We start from the raw sequence: 16352 nt of genomic DNA, 5'->3' as shown, positions 1-16352 counted from the left end.
AACACTAGTACTTTTTTGTTGCATTTTACATTTGAAATGTCAATAGATTGTGAACATAGAGTTCTTTAATGAAATCCAATAACCATAACTATGTATAATCTATGTATTGTGTATGCCATTTAAGCAATAGTTCCAGGGCTCTTGATAAATCAGTGGCTCTAAGGAGTAGTACATTTAACATGTACTTACCATAATTACCATAGGCCTTACTTATTAATCAGTCTTGTTAAAGGTTTTAAATACTAGCGATCACTAGTGAATGTGATCACTTTATAGTGTCAACTTTGACAGTAAATTCCATAGTGGGAATTTGGCACAATGCATGACAGTTTTGTCTTGGATAAAAGAAAGCATAAAACTGGTCCCAAAAGAAACACGTGCCAAACAAAAGACTAATCTATGTTAGCGCATGTGTTCAGAATTCAGTCCACTTTACCAAATCTCTTGAAATAATCAAACCCCTGGGCTCCACAGCACAATAGCTTGTCTCCAAACACAGCCAATATTCCTACTGCCCAGACATTCATCCCCCAGCCCTGTCTTTGGTGCGACTGTCATACCTACTGTCAGTGGGCCAGAGCTATAGTCCCACACAAGTATAGTAAATCACTCCTGCAGTCTACTGGCCTCTGTTCAATACACACATGCGTGCACTCACACAAGCACTGTATGCACACACACAAACCGTACACTGGGGGGTGTCTGCAGCATCAGGATAACTGTGTCTGAAGCCATGCAATGCCTATTTCAGGTGTGAGACTGAAGAGGAACTACATGAACCGTGAAAAATAATAAAGAAATACCATCTATCTGCTTTCTCAACAAAATAGTTTCCTGGACGTCACTCAGCACTGTAATAAAACCCATGAGAGAGCATCATTAAAAAGAAAAAATGCTTGAACTGCAGCATTTCTAGCTGACTTTCACTTGAGAGGCATATCATTAAGTGCAGGACACCATCCACCAGCAGTTTCAATAATTGCTATGTTCAGAATTCTATTTTGTCAACCAGCAAACGCAAAGTATCACCATATCTGTGTGACAGATTAAATCCATACAAATTAATAAATAAAATGCACTGATTATAGGGACTTACTGTCCATATATCTTCATGTGGAAAGAAAGACATAAAGAAGACCAAGACTTACTGCTTGAAACCTAATGAGAAACTCATTCTTTTCCTTGCAAAGTCCAGCATTCTCTTCTTCCAGCTCTTGGACCCTGGAAAGCAGGCGGTCCGTGTGCTCGATGGCTTTCTTCAGCTCCTCGCTCTCCCTCATCCCCGACTGCGTGCACTGAGGCAGCGGATTAACCTGGGTAGCAGAGAAATTCAATTCCTTGAGACTTTCCGTTCTTTCTAGACTTTCTCCCCCTCTCCCGAGTGGGCCTCTTGGAGCTCTTTAAGGCAATATAAAATTTCATCTGCTGATACACCTTTCACCGTACGAGCTGCTCCGCAGTGTTCAACGGAAATGTGGAAAAGCACTGCACTTCTTCTCTTACTGTGACGTGACTCTATGTATTTAACCTGATATTCTCTCTATATAAATGTTGTCTCAAGACACAGAGAAAAAGAAAAATGCACAAATAAATAGCCAGGAGAAACTGTTTGCCAATGCAACTTACTGCAATAAAAAATATGTGCGCTCCCAAATATAAAACAACACAATATTAATACAAAAACCTAATTGACAAAATGTAAAATCTGCTGGCAGTCTACTATTTCCATAGTCTGAATAGTGTAAAGGTTTGCAAAGAATGAGTTTAGATGACTTTTTAAGTGCAAATTATGCACAAGATTTATACATTTTTTATAATACAAAGAAAATCAATCAGCACTGTAATATGTCATGAAATGAATTGATGTCCTCCAGCAGAAGAAACTGGGACATCTGGCAAGATAATTACGTGAAAGCTAATAATGACAGTCTGCGTTTAAATTGGGTTGATTGTGGGCTTAAAGGTTTAAGAGGCATTTTCCTTCAAGAATATCACAGAATAAATTACTCGTCAGTGAATGCCTTTTTGTATGACAAAAATAATGATATAATTTCAATACATTTGAAAACATTTTTTTCTCTGCTCATATAACTGAATTAACTCTAATGTGTGTGCATGAGGACAAACTTTGGGCCCTGGGTACAAGGTGGTGCCTGGTACCAAACAGCATAAGCCTACACCAAATTTCTGGTGACATTGTGGAATGTGACTGTTGAGTTACTGTCTCTGTCACTCATGTCAACACTAATCCCATTCCTTGCTCCAATCCAGAGGTGCTTTCTGTGTAAATAATGCATTTCTCACCAGTCTCCTGTCATAAGTGAGGAGAAACATTGGGAAGACATAAACATTTGCCCTATAATTGTCATTGAAGGGATAAAACATGAATGAGCCTATTTAAAACAATATACAAAAAAGGAATGTGCAGATAGCCAAGGAAATATCACAAACAGCATATTAGCCTGCTTTTACATTACCACAGATCTCACAACCTGACCTGAAATGTATGTTTGTAAATATTTACCCTTTCTTTTACAGGCAGCACTGCCAATCAATCATCTAAATGTTCTCGCCTCTGCTTAACATGATTGCACATGCCATCTGGCTAACCCACAAAAGCATAAATAGGTAGTTTCCTTTCTTGGAAAAACAGATGTGAACTAATTTTCCATAGCTCACTGAAACAACGTGTGAGAAGCAAAGCTGCGTAAGAGATAAAAAAATAAAAAAAGACTTGCTGCAGCTTGCTCAGTGATATTCAAGGTATCCTTGTGTTAATGGAAAATGACTATCATTAACAAAACAAACACTCTCGAACAGACTTCAGCATAGACTTTATATCTAATGTTTTATGTGCCTTTTGCCTTTTAATGACTGTTTTTAATTACAGTCTTTTCACAAGATGATTTAAGATACTGTAGAGTTCTTAATAAATATGAAAAAAATACAGCGGCACCTGGACCTCCTAGGGCACATATGTAAACTTATAATATTTAGTGTATCATTACAATACTTACGACTAAAAACACTGTAAAAAAAAATAGCCTCAGTCTTCCCATTTCCCAAGGAAGAGAGATTTATATTTAGCCATGGCAATAGTTAATTTCATATTATCAGTTCCTAGTGATTTTCTATGCTGTTGTTGTAAAAAATGCACTTACTAAACAAATCTAAATTTGCCCTTTGTTACAGTATACTTCCCATTCCTATATAATGAACGAAACCTATTGTGCAGTGACGTTTTCAAGTTTTGACTCGTCAGAGGAGGATGTTTGTCTAATCCGATTTGCACATGGCTGTCAAAAACACACACATTATTTGTGAGATTTTGTCAAGCTGTCATTAATAAAATATCTGAATTTTCCATTTTATTTGGCAGGTTGCCTGTTCCCCTCCATGGGTGTCTGGAGGACGCCTTAAGACACGCCACTCAGTTCAGAAACTATTTTCCAGTCCCCTCTCTCCCGTCCAGAAGTCAATTTTATGTCTCATCAAGAACAACAGCTTTTCAAGTTGATTCATTCTTAAACTGACACAATTTGTCTTCACCTTGTGGAGGTAATAAAGATGTGCACAATGGTTTTGATAGCAATAATACATTTTTGCACAGCAGCGTTTGATAGAATGAAGTACATTTCTATTTATTTTTCTCAAGGTTGAAAAAGGATAAAGTCATTGACCATGCAGAAACAAATTCTTACTAATATGAGTCCCTGAAGATGAAGTTCAAGCAACCTGAAAAGTAAGGACAAGCAAGGATTTGTATTTATTTTTTGTTGTTGTTGCACTGCTGCAGACTTCAATGTGAAAACAACAAAGGATTACAAAAAAATTAATCATGAAATTGATTTGGATAAATAATATATCAAATAAAGCATAATGCAGAGCAGGAAAATATTTGAAAACATCCAAATGGGCCTTACACGGGAGAAGAAAGAGGAGAGGAAAACATTTAAAGTAGAAATATGCTGGCAGCCTCAATGAGGTGACAGAACGCAGGGCCGGCCTATGGTAACTTGATAAAGATGGCGGAAGGGGGGAACCTACCTCTGGATTCAATTAAAACCACCACGTTTTCTAAAAGGAAAGTTATATTCAGTGCAAACACATGCTCTCCCCAAATCACTCCAGGACCATATTACAATAAAGCAACCTATGGATTCAACCAAAACTGCCTAGCCATCTTAAGAGGAAAGTCACTGAACTATAGCCTAGTTCTAATAGAGGATATATTTCAACAAATAGCTGTTTAACTTACAATGACTTGCCAAATTTGATTCAATCCTGGGCCTAATTTTCAACTAAATAACAAAAAACAAAAACAGAACATGTCAGCATGATATTTTTTAACTGTATTTTTTTCACAAGGATAGAAGCACAATTAAAAAGTAAATAATTAATTAAATTACTGCTAATGTATCTTCAATTGAATCTATGCAGGAAAAGACTGCTAAACTTACTAGAACACTTCCCTGCAGAAGTCTGTCACGTAACATGGTGCATGACAGCCAGCAGTATTTAAATAAAAATAGCAGGAATATCAAGAATAACAGTGACCATTATTCACAACATATGTGTCTACCTATAGTCTCCCAAGTGCAATTTGTAGTGTAAGAAAATCCTCAAATACACCAAAAGGTGCATTGAGGTCACAAAAAGTAAGAAACTAAAACTTGTCACACTGAGGTCACCAACAGTAAGAAACCCATCTGCAAACCAAACAGCAGAAATATCTGAGTGGCGAAGGAATGCATGTAGTGTATTTATCTATTGTGTATGTTTTTGTTGAGTTGTCGTTTTATTTAGGTTGAGGCCATGTATAAGCCCCTTGGGTTTCTTGCCTCTCCCTGCACTATTTCACTGTTTTTAAATCTCTTCTGTTTCTGTTTTATATTTTAATTGTGCTAAATAAAATAAAATCTAATCAGATCAGTAGTCTTACCCGGTGCTACTGGAATAGGATTAATTTATTGTTATCTTGATTATTTGACTCCAAAATAGACATAATAAATAATCAAGATAATGTGACAGGAGACTGATGTCCACCAGTAGTGTGGCTCTATACAGATCACTATCTAACTTGGAAGACGTGGACGTATTTCTGGCTAGTGTAGCCTGCATAATTCAACTGTGTATCCTGCTACGACACTAGTGTATAGGCGAGTGACTACAGGGTTCAGAGTCCTGAGTTCTATGTGTATGTTAGGACCTTAAACTGTGAAGTCTGCAGTGTTAAGAGTCAAGGAGGAATGCCGGGTTAAATTTAATGCAGTTTATTGTTCAGTGTGTTCAGTAGTAATGACGATATACAATGGTGCAAAATGTGAGATGGCTATACATGTAAATGGCTTATGTGCGTAGGAGACTGTGTTGATGAGTCTCCCCAAAACTTTGCACTTTTCTCCTTATATACAAGGAAAAACCCCAAGTCATTAAATGAAAACACAATCATGACAAAAGGGTACAACAATGAGTACTGCTTGTGCTATTTCTGTAAGAATATTACACTGGGTTAATCTGTGTAGCTGAGAAGACTCCAACTAGTTCCCCATGACATCAGCACTCCAACAATACAAAACATGATTACACTGTATTATGGAGAACCCAAGTTCTGCATAATACTGATCCAATCAGATGTCTTGCGACTGATAACTATCTATTTATTACACTTGCTGACTCCCTGTCAGCACAGTAAACAATCCGTTTTCTTTTAGAGGTCCGATAAAGGGCAAATTTCTATAAATCTCCTTACAGTAGATTTGTAGATTTCATGTAAAATCAGGTTACTACTCCTTGTTTTTGAATGCAAAGAATCAAACCTCACACATCAAAATACAAAATGAATTTACATAGGCTACAACAAGTCCATTACAGACTAGGTTTCTTCAATAAAAGTGAAAATTCAGTTACCAAAGCAAAGCCAGATGATAGAAATCAGCCCTCACCAATGTCGTTTCATTCCACCTGCAACCACCTGATGATGTCCGTAAAGATAAAAATATAAAAATGTGTTTAAGAATACAGCAATTATTGTTGTTTAATGTGTCACGGTACGACTACAGAAATATGAAGAAAAAGTGTTCAAGAATAATTATGTATTGTTGTTTAATGCATAAGACGCTGCACTAGAATTCGGAAAAGTAGCCTAATTAAAATGAGTGTTTACGATAAAGATTACAGTCAGAAAACATGAAGTGAAGCAGTTGGATGTGTGGATGCATATGTGTGCGTGTGTTGGGAACAATGTACTGCATCAATGGCCTGAAACATACCCAATGCTAGTACGTGAATGCAAATGACAATGCCAAGCCAATTCACTGCAAATGCACGTCCTGGTTGTACATACTCAACGTGTATTCTTATCTTCAAGTGGAGGTAATAAACCCAAGTCCTCAAGGGGGAAATCCAAGACAGTTGTTAGAGACTAAGTGGAAAAAAGCACAAATCTAAGAAAACGACTTCATCCTGTTATGCCCCTCTTTGCGATGCTTGAAACTTCATCTCACGCTTACATTGCGTTGAGTTCAAATACCACCCCTGAGTCCGGAGTGGTATTTGAACCCAGGCCTCTCACTCTCAAAAATGTCATAGGCAAACACGTTACCAGTCAGCTAAAGGCAAAATCGGCCCTAGTCAAGGGCAAACTTTTTATTTTTTTATTTTTTTTATTTCAGTTCAATATTGCCAGTGAGTGTTGTCATGGTAAACTGCTACAAGGCATTTGCTTCACCGCACCTTTACAGTGCTTCACTAGCAAACTAGCTGAGCTACACCATGCTATATGACATCACAGGAAAATGAACATGTATTCTAGAATCCAAGCACAGTATCCATTCTACACTGGGCTGATACAATTTTTATTCAATTTCATGAGTGTGCACAAAATAAGTTGTGCTTAAGCTATGTTGGCTCCCATTTTATCACACTGGCACTCAACTGAATGAACATGGCATTGCTGTGACAGTATATTTGCAGTTCATGGAGTAGAAGGCCAGCTAGCTACCCATGATAGAAAACATACTCTGAGTCCATTTTGACCCAAGATCAAATTGAACTTTAATAATAGCTAGATAACATGCATGCTGTATCAAATTAATTTCCCCTGATTGAAATAAATGCAGGTGAATTGCAGAGCTAGCTAAGTTGCAACTATAAACAGTAACAGCAGTTCCCATAGGGGGAAAGGGGGTGTTGAGGGAAACACCACCGATTATTCATAAATGATGTAAGATAATGATTAAATCTGCATTTTCCTCAACAGGGGTTAGACATCTTGATAGAAGAACAGAATTCCATGCTAAAATGACCCAACCTTGGGCATCTAGCTGCGTCGTTACTCACTGGTACAACGGAATATAGACCAACACTGCGTCGCTTTCCATCCCCTTGGCGAACTTCAGCTGACACCACCAAAGAAAAGTAATGCCAAGGTTGACTCTAGTTTTTGAACAAGCCCTGTTGGCTTCTCTTTTTGCTTCGCTGTATTCAGGCTTCTTATCATCTGCCATTACAATCTAGCAATAAACACATTGTCGGAATCTGATCCCCAAACCACAGGCTCTGTAGCCACACCCACCCCTCCCCACACTGAAAAGAGTACCATGCCCAGAAACATCCTGAACACATTTTAGAATAACAAATACAGGTAAAAGGTGCACAAATTTGGCTAATTAGGTAAAAAAACTGAGATTGCCTGTACATCATAGATATGACTTAGCATAGTTATTTAATAACATTTTCAAATATAAAATCCTGCATAGTATGTCTTTAACACTGAGCTCAGGTGGGTATTTTTCCTTCTTGTCTTGCCATACTAGAGATATGCACCAGATTACAGGGTACACTATATATCAAGTATAAATCAAGTCACTAAATGCAACAATGCATCTTTAAAAAAAAAGAAAATAGTTTAGCAATTGTAGATTAAACCTACATAAAATGATACCTGATCTGAGAATTAGTAGTAAATATTTGGGAAGACCTTACCTGAACACAATGGGTCCCAAATAGTTTTAAGAAGTAATTTGTTTAAATTGAAATCATTACATAATTAACACAGCATCTCATTTAAACAACCACAGATAATATTTTAATTCAATTGTACACACTCCAGTGAGAAAGCAGAAAAGACATAGAATTCACTGGACACTTTAAAGCATTTGTAGTATAAATGCGTGTAATATGGGATGTAGCTGAAGAATGAATTATTTCCTTGGAGGGGAAGGGAGCTGCCCCCTACCACCCTGTAAGGCATCTCCTTGACTAAATTCAGTTTTCTAACCATTTCAAAATTGAGTGTGAAAGGTGAGTTTTCTGGAAAGATGGTTTTGACAACTAACGTGGCTCCATAACTGAAGTGCTTTTCGGTGAGAATTTTAGAATTTCAAAAAATTATCTCCAGAAAACATTTTGTTTTACCAGGTTTGTCATTCTGGGTGTCACCATAAAATTTCTGTCCCTACCCTTTTGGTTTGTTCTCGAACTCATTGTCTATTTATTTGCCTGATGCAAAGTAAATATTAAAGGGAGCCCCACCTGTTGAGACTTTAATATGGTGTAAATGCCTTCAATTATATGTTATAAAAACCACATGAAAGATTTTAGTTATTAAAAAAAAAATTAAATCCTTCAACTCATTGGTCACCATTGTTATTACCATCACAATGCACTCTAGGTAGTGACGTCAAATGGTTGCATGTGGTCTCGGTCCATTGCTCTTGTCCATTGAGCAGCATTGAAAATGTCTTCTGTTTAGCCTTTTCGATTTGAGCCAGAGTGGGGCATTCTCAGGAGGAAAGCACCTAGACCATCTCTCATCAAATCATCAAATAAATCAAAACTACGAAGATTGGAGGAGACGAGAGTAGGTGTAAGAGATGGTGTCTGTGCGGAAACTGCTCGCCTATGCCAACAGAGACCGAAAAGTTGTCTGTTGTATCATGTGGCAAACACGCCTGCCACAGGCCACCGAAGTGGCTTTCCTTGGGGCCCTCCAGCACAGAGACACAGGGAGATGATGTTAAAACAGTCCACATTTATTCCACGAGGGTTTGGCAAGACGGTAACGCCAAATGAGCAGATGTAAAAACCCTGTCATGACAGAGAGCTCCTGATGTGGGTGGGGATGGCAGATTTAACCTGTGCGCAGTGATTACCTCACTACGCACAGGTGCAGCCACTCCTGTTCCTGGGTCTAATTAGCCTGGCCAATTATCCGATTCTTAACCAATTATCCAATTGGCCAGGTCTAATTAGCTTGACCCAGGGCAGGTGTGGCTGCTTAAACCAGCCATCCCCACACCACATATCATAAAGAGCTCCGCTTTCTAGCAGCATCCTTTCAAAGTCACTTACCATATGGATAAAACTATCGTTTTTGGTGAAACTGAAATGTGTCATCATCCCCATTAATTTAATTGACGTAGCATTATTGTCGAGTGGATCAATAATAACTTATATAACTTATATATAATAAAGATATGAGCTTAAACCAGTGATAATACCTCCTTTAAATGCATAATCCCTAATGATAATACGTGCTGACACACTAAGATGTTTACTGAATCCTATTGACAGATATCCCATGTATCACATCACACACAAATTCTGTGATATTGTATTAATATTTTTCATTATTAATAACAGCAACTGCTGGATAAAACAACTGAGTTAACCTCCAGTGCAACCATTTTACATCATCTACCCAAAGTTCATTGCACTTCTAAAATAATGGCGACCTCCATAGGTCAAAATTTATATTAAAAGTTGTAGTTTTTAAAAAATAACTTTTTTAAAAAGTGTGGTTTTTACAACATATTTCCATAGTTGTGGGCATTTACAACACATGTGACCCTACAAGTCTTAACAGGCAGGGTTCCCTTTAATTAATCAAATCAAATGCATGTGTTTTGCCTTGGTGGTCACAGTTTATATCTAAAACTAAAGAGGTTAGAGCAGGGTTCTCAAACTCATGTGGGCTGCAGTGTTTTCTGGTTTTTGGTGTTTAAGCACTTAATTGCTTAACTTAAATCACTAATTGGCTATAGAAACCAAACATCAAGACAAATTGGCTAGTGATTGGAAAGAAACCACAAAACCAAAAAACTTTAGAAACAGAATTTGAGATCCTTGAATAGCAGGTCTTTTTCAGAGTAGTTAAAAACCTGTGAGTTTTCTCCAGCTGGGGTCATTGAAGGCTGAGGGCTGAGTGTTAAATGACGCTGGATGATCTAGCAGAGTGACTGTTGGACACACTCCATATCATGGTGTTTCAGTGACATCACTCTTTATCCTTCCACTCTCACAGAAGGTGGTTGACCACCTATCAAAGTATAAAAGCTTTGCTTCACAGCTGGCCTTCAGCAAAGATATGATTTATTTTTCATTTTCCCTCCCTGCCAGCTTTGTTGTGGAGAATTCAGTGGTTTTGATAACCAAAATGGCCCTTCGTATACTCTGGTACTGATTTGTGCCTTAACTACTGCTTGTATTTTTGCATAGACTGCGTTGTCCCTGTTCTTGTTTGTGTTAGTGTTAATCAGTTTAACCTACAGGGTCCAAGTTAAACTATGCGGTTGTTCCCTGCACTTAGAACGGTACTTCTCTCTAGGGTTTTCGACACACTTGTTCCTGGTTATGGTTATACGCTTTGTTGTACGTCGCTCTGGATAAGAGCGTCTGCCAAATGTGTGTAATGTAATGTAATGTAATGATAACTCCAAGAGGTCCTGTTGATGAGATCTTATCATAGCTGAACTACTCTTTAGTCCCTTCCCTCAGACATATCAGTTAATCTGGACTGTTTTTACAAGACAAGTCAGGCGTTGATTTACTCTCTAACCGTTTACTTTTTCTCAGATAGTTGTCCCTGTTTTATTGCAGCCAGTCTGAACCATTGCTTTATGTCCCACACTGTTAGAAATGAAAAAAAAAGACTGTAGGCCTCGCCTGTGGCTCTACAATGTTACTTGAATGGTATGCAGCCCTACACACTGAAGGGCCTAGTTTTTGTGCTACCAGTCTAAACTTCCCACAAAATTCCTCGATGCCTCATGTCTAGTCACTGGTGCACAGCTATGGTTACCAGATTTACGGTTTTCAAATTATTTGTACATGTCCAGTTTGTGGTCCCACCCAGACAGTATAATAAGTCTGAAGAAATTTACCAGTAGTTTGTAATGAATTCGCATTTCAATCACCCCCGGTACGTGATCCATTCTGATAAACTTCTCCCCTCCGACCTGCCATAAGTTCCAACAGCCCCCCTCAGTCTGCCATTGGTTCTGACAGTTACAGGCCCCAACTGAATTGTGGCTTTCCATACCGTTCAATTTAATTTGTAAATAATTTGTTGGTTACACAATTTACAATTGAGTAATAAAAAGGCTGCTACAAGGCAGACGACAGTGATACTAGTGTAGGCAAACATTCTTAGTAAACTGCATATTAGAGTTCCATTTGAAACGATTTAACACTAGAAGCACATCAATACTTATTTTTTCTTAGAAGATAATCCAGCGGAAGCGTATTTTGGAGAAAGTAGACTGCCTTGAAACAACCAACAATGTCATTTGACTCATTTGTAATATTGAGCAACATATTAAACCTAATTTTAAAGACACTTTTTTTTACTTCAGGTGCTTACTCATTTGGCATGCAAGTTCTTGTATGTGCATCATCACATTTGAATACATTTGAAATGACATCTCAACAAATACACATTTTCAGTGTACAAAAATTGCAAGTTACTCACACATACATACACACATACATCACTGTCTATAAGCCAATAAATAAAACTAGCAAAATATAGTTAAAAGGATTGATGTCAAAATGAGGCCAAGTTATAACAAACAATATTGGCTATCTTATCTCACAAAAATTAAACAAGCTCTATTCCAAAGCAATGGTGCCCAATGTTTTCTAAAATATTTAATGTAAATTAGCCCTTTGTTTTTTGTCATCTTACCAAAGAAGAGAATGTGATCATATAAAATTTGCATATATAAAGGGCCTATGCAACACATTTCATTTTTAGTCTATATTCAAAAAAAGAACCAAGGTTTCATCTTTGAAATAAATGATATGGTGGCAGCTGTGTAGTATGATGGTTAGGGAACTGGGCTTGTAACCAAAAGGTTGAGGTTTGATTCCCAGGTTGGAGACTGCCGTTGTACCCTTGAGCAAGGTATGGTACTTAACCTGAATGGCGTCAGGGTATATCCAGCTGTATAAATGGATGCAATGTAAAAAATGCTAAAACGTTGTGTAAGTCCTTCTGGATTAGCCTCGCAAGCCAGTCTCTTTTTTCATTTCGTTCAACAGAGCCTGGCCGATGCCTTGACGTTCTAGGCATAAACGAAGGAAGCAACCGTTCCGGGATAGTTGTATGTTGGGTTCAATTTTGGCCAGGCGAGGTCTGAAACGTGCACCGGAAAAACATTACACAGACTTGCATCAGTTCGACACTATTTGGGGAAAATGGCTAATGTTAACGTCATATCACCGACCACACCATCAAAGTTTATCACCGAGATATGCAGAGTCTGCGTTTCGAGGTTCAACAATTCCACTTGCTCCTCCATTATTGATTGTAACAGGCAAACAATGAAGACCATTGCTTCTTCTAGCCATTTTTCTGGGTATTTATTTGATATCAGACTGCATACCGTAGGCCACACCAAATCCTGTAGGCAAGCAAGCGAGTACATCTCTGTTTGATAACAACGTATCCAAACACACGCGCCGAAGGTCCTTCAATGAAGTCACGTCATGTATTTGGCAAGTCTGTGATATAACAGAATTAAAATCTTCTTTGAATTTGTCCATAATTCTGTTTTTATCAGATAATTTGGGTTAGCTCGATAGCTTTGTCCGTTTCGCTGGTGTGTTTCGGCAGGCGACTCCTCCCTTTTGCCCCAGAAAGTACATGCGTTCGTCCAGACTATTCTGGATAAGAGCGTGTGATAAATGCCAGTAATGTAATGTAATTGTCAGAACAATGTACTTACTAATCCAAAGCATCCCCACCCAATACTGTACTCTGAACCCAAAAAGGCTACATAGTCATGCTTAAAATCAAAGTCATTATTTTAGACAGCATTAGGTCAAAATGTTGCCTCAATACTGCTGAACATGACCCATGAGTAAACACTAACTTTGATTTCCATCCATTGCACACTGTACCCTTTAGCATCACATGCCCAACTACTGCACTTGTGCAAAACAGTGTGAGCGTGGATCTGCAGAACTCTCTTATGCTGTGTGACAAATATGCAATAATAGAGGAAATCAGGAGGCAATGTAGATACAAAACGTATGTGAGAATGTTTTTCACATGACTGTTAGCACAGCTGACCGAGGAATGTGGATTTGTTTGAATTTGCAATATAAAATTAAGACTTACTTTTATCCATACTAGTAAATCAATGATTCTTAATTTTATCAAATGCCTTGACTATTCAATTTAAATTCCACTATCATTATAATGTATTGACAGTGTATGTGTATGTATTCATATTTCAAATGATCCATTTGGTGAAATATCTTTTGAGGTATTGACAGAACAACACTGGTCATTTGTTAAAGATCTGGACAGGTAGCCCTTCTTTTCTGACAAGTGGCTGTCAATACAACTCAGCTGCATGGGTCAGCCTGTGTTTACTCAGGTGAGACTTTTCCTGGTTGAGGTCCTTCAGGCATGTACTTCGGTATGATTTCTTGCTGTAGATATAGGGCTAGAACCTCAGAAGGCCTACCAATGTATGCACTATGCATTGCTAGCCCAATCCACGTGAGATATAAAAACGTAATTGAAGACATGGGGCAGAACTTCCAGTAACCTTTTGTCCCTCAATTGCCACATGGTAAAACTCAAATATATTAACCGGAAAAGTGGGGACATGCATGAGGAGTCAGTCTGCTCCATACCTCGTGTAAAAACATTACTGAGTTCCCATGCATACAGAGAATTTATAAATACTCCTCTGAGGCCAAGTTTGAGCTCCACTGAAACCACTGAAATTCCATTACGTTATGGCAACATTCAATTCTCATGACAGATCAGAAATTCTGATCTGCTTTAGCACAAATGCACTGACGTTTTCCATTTTCCCGAATCATTGCATATATTGAACATTCTAATAATTTGGCTAGTAAAAGCAGGCCCATTTGTAAGACCGTGCTATCGGAAGCTTATCAAAAACACCATTACGATACCTGACAACTCAATCGGTACAACACTGGCAGCAAAAGCTGTATTTGATCGCATCTTAAATGCAATGCATCTGTACTACAGAAACAACATTTTGTCATGATCAGTCATGTCATAAATGAACCAGCATCATTTCCACTACAGAGGAACCATTACTGATCTTTCATCACAGATCATGTGATACTGGCCCTCCAACCAATCAGAGTATAACAGCAATGCCCAGCATGCACACTAAAATCACACTGAGCTTGGTTTTCTGAAAGAACACAACTTCGAATGTTTTATTTGAATTAACAATATTAAACCCATTATTGTGTTTAATCAATAAACAGTTATTTTAATTTAGTTTAGTTTTTACAGCAACCAATTATACACAATTAGTCTCTTACAACATTGGCTTGTGGCATCTGACAGTTATCACCCGACAACCTCATCCTGCTTAAACCAGACTGACAGTTGTAGCAATGTTTGCATTCCTAGGCAGTGTGTGTGAGTCTGGCTCCAGTCAGTGCAGTACCTGCTTGTCTTAAAAGGCTTTTTTCAAGATAAACACCGAGAAGCCTATTCTTCTTCCATAGGAGACAGCAGTTTAATTGAAATCCTCCCCTAACCTGGGAGAGGATTCAAGACGTTCTGAATGTTCAGTAGGTGGTGGAGTACAGAGGGGTGTGGAGGGATGGCAGACATGCAGAAAGAGAGACAGAAAAACAGAGAATGCCTCAGCCTTACGTGTGCCAGGGGCTTGGTGTGGATGGTGACGGTGGGCCGGTACTGGTGGAAGTCAGTCTGGATCAGGCACACTTTCTTGTCCATCCTCAGGCCGAGGAGCAGCCCCTCATCCTGTCCTCCTGCAGCGTGGAAGCGTGGGTTGTGAAGAGCAGCCCTGTTACCTGACCCTTCAGCACTAATGCTCACAGGCAGAATGGGAGGGAACTAAGTAAAAAAAAAAGAAAATACAAACAAGCTTGAACATTCCCCCCTCTACCTCTGTGCTCAACCATCACCACCCACTGTCCTCAGCACAGTGGAGCGAGAGCCACCCTGAAGCATGGATGTTAACCCCCTCCCTTCAAAAGCTGTTCCCTCCCCAGGGAATATGGGGATCCTTGGCATTCATGCTTTCTGAACACAAAAAAAGCAAAGACATTCAAAACAGTGCTCATGTTTTTATGTTAATTATCTTGTTTCAAAGATTTATAGACAGCAGTTACTTATTTAACTTACATTTGCTCATGTCAGTCATATGACCTCTTTTAATTGTTTCTCCAGACACATATTAGTTTTAAATACCAGAATAAGACACTTGGTTGCAAATTTAACTCACAACTGACTACAAAGATTGACAAAAGGTAATTCTTCTCAGAACATACCCAGTGTGAAAGACTGTTCCTTCTAATTTAGTTTTAGTTCAACAGCTTTAAATCCAACAGCACTGAAGGATACATGCTTCTGAATAAAGGGAGTATGCGCAGAATAGTGGGAGGCTTTGTGCTGACAGGCGTGAATGAATGTTCCCTGTCACCTACAATCTGCACATTAAAAAATAACTTAAAAGCTAATGAAGGGAACATGGGTTTATACAATGCCTTACTGAATAACGTTATATTTGAGGGGTAAAATGCAGTCTGTTACATATTATAATATGTAATTGTAGTTTCATTTTAGTTTATTAGAAACACAAGCTTCCAACAAGGCCAGCTGAACAAATTCTCTTTAGCCAGACAGGCAACCATTGTGACAGGAGCAAATTTATCATCTGTTTTGTTTGTTGCACTTTTCTGGAAAGTGATAGAATCTTAGCAGCATGTGATTCATTGAAGCACAGAAAAGCTCAAAAAATAATAATTGATCATTAATGCTTTATGAAACTTTTACTTGTTAACTTTGTAAAAGGCTATTGTATAAGGCATTGTGCTCGTGAGTTTGCTCATTAATTACCACTGTATAAATTATCACACTCTTGCCATCAAACATAATCTGTTTGATGCACTACACCCTGAGATTTATCATTGTTTAAATTCATTTTATTTAAAAAGTTACCAAACTTAATTTTTATAGGTCGATTTTGTTCACCATTCATATAATTGTAAATGTAAAGAATAAAGCTTAAAAAATGTAAGGGACACTGAAAAAATATCTT

General features: G+C 38.1%; 1 protein-coding gene across 1 annotated transcript in view; it reads right to left on the bottom strand.

Moving 5' to 3' along the window:
- LOC135248415 (myosin-16) overlaps window positions 1–15107 on the bottom strand; it is a 53985-nt gene extending 38878 nt beyond the window's left edge. The window contains exons 1-2 of the mRNA XM_064323040.1: window positions 14942–15107; window positions 1149–1313 (exon numbers count right to left, since the gene is read on the bottom strand). Of these exons, the coding sequence (XP_064179110.1) occupies window positions 1149–1313; window positions 14942–15025 (249 nt within the window). The 5' untranslated portion in view covers window positions 15026–15107. The remainder of the gene's footprint in view (window positions 1–1148; window positions 1314–14941) is intronic.
- Window positions 15108–16352: the final 1245 nt, after the last annotated feature.

The sequence above is a fragment of the Anguilla rostrata genome, chromosome 2, assembly GCF_018555375.3.
Source record: "Anguilla rostrata isolate EN2019 chromosome 2, ASM1855537v3, whole genome shotgun sequence".
Classification (NCBI taxonomy): domain Eukaryota; kingdom Metazoa; phylum Chordata; class Actinopteri; order Anguilliformes; family Anguillidae; genus Anguilla; species Anguilla rostrata.
Note: the sequence above shows the minus strand (reverse complement) of the source record. Positions and strands in the feature narration are given on the sequence as shown.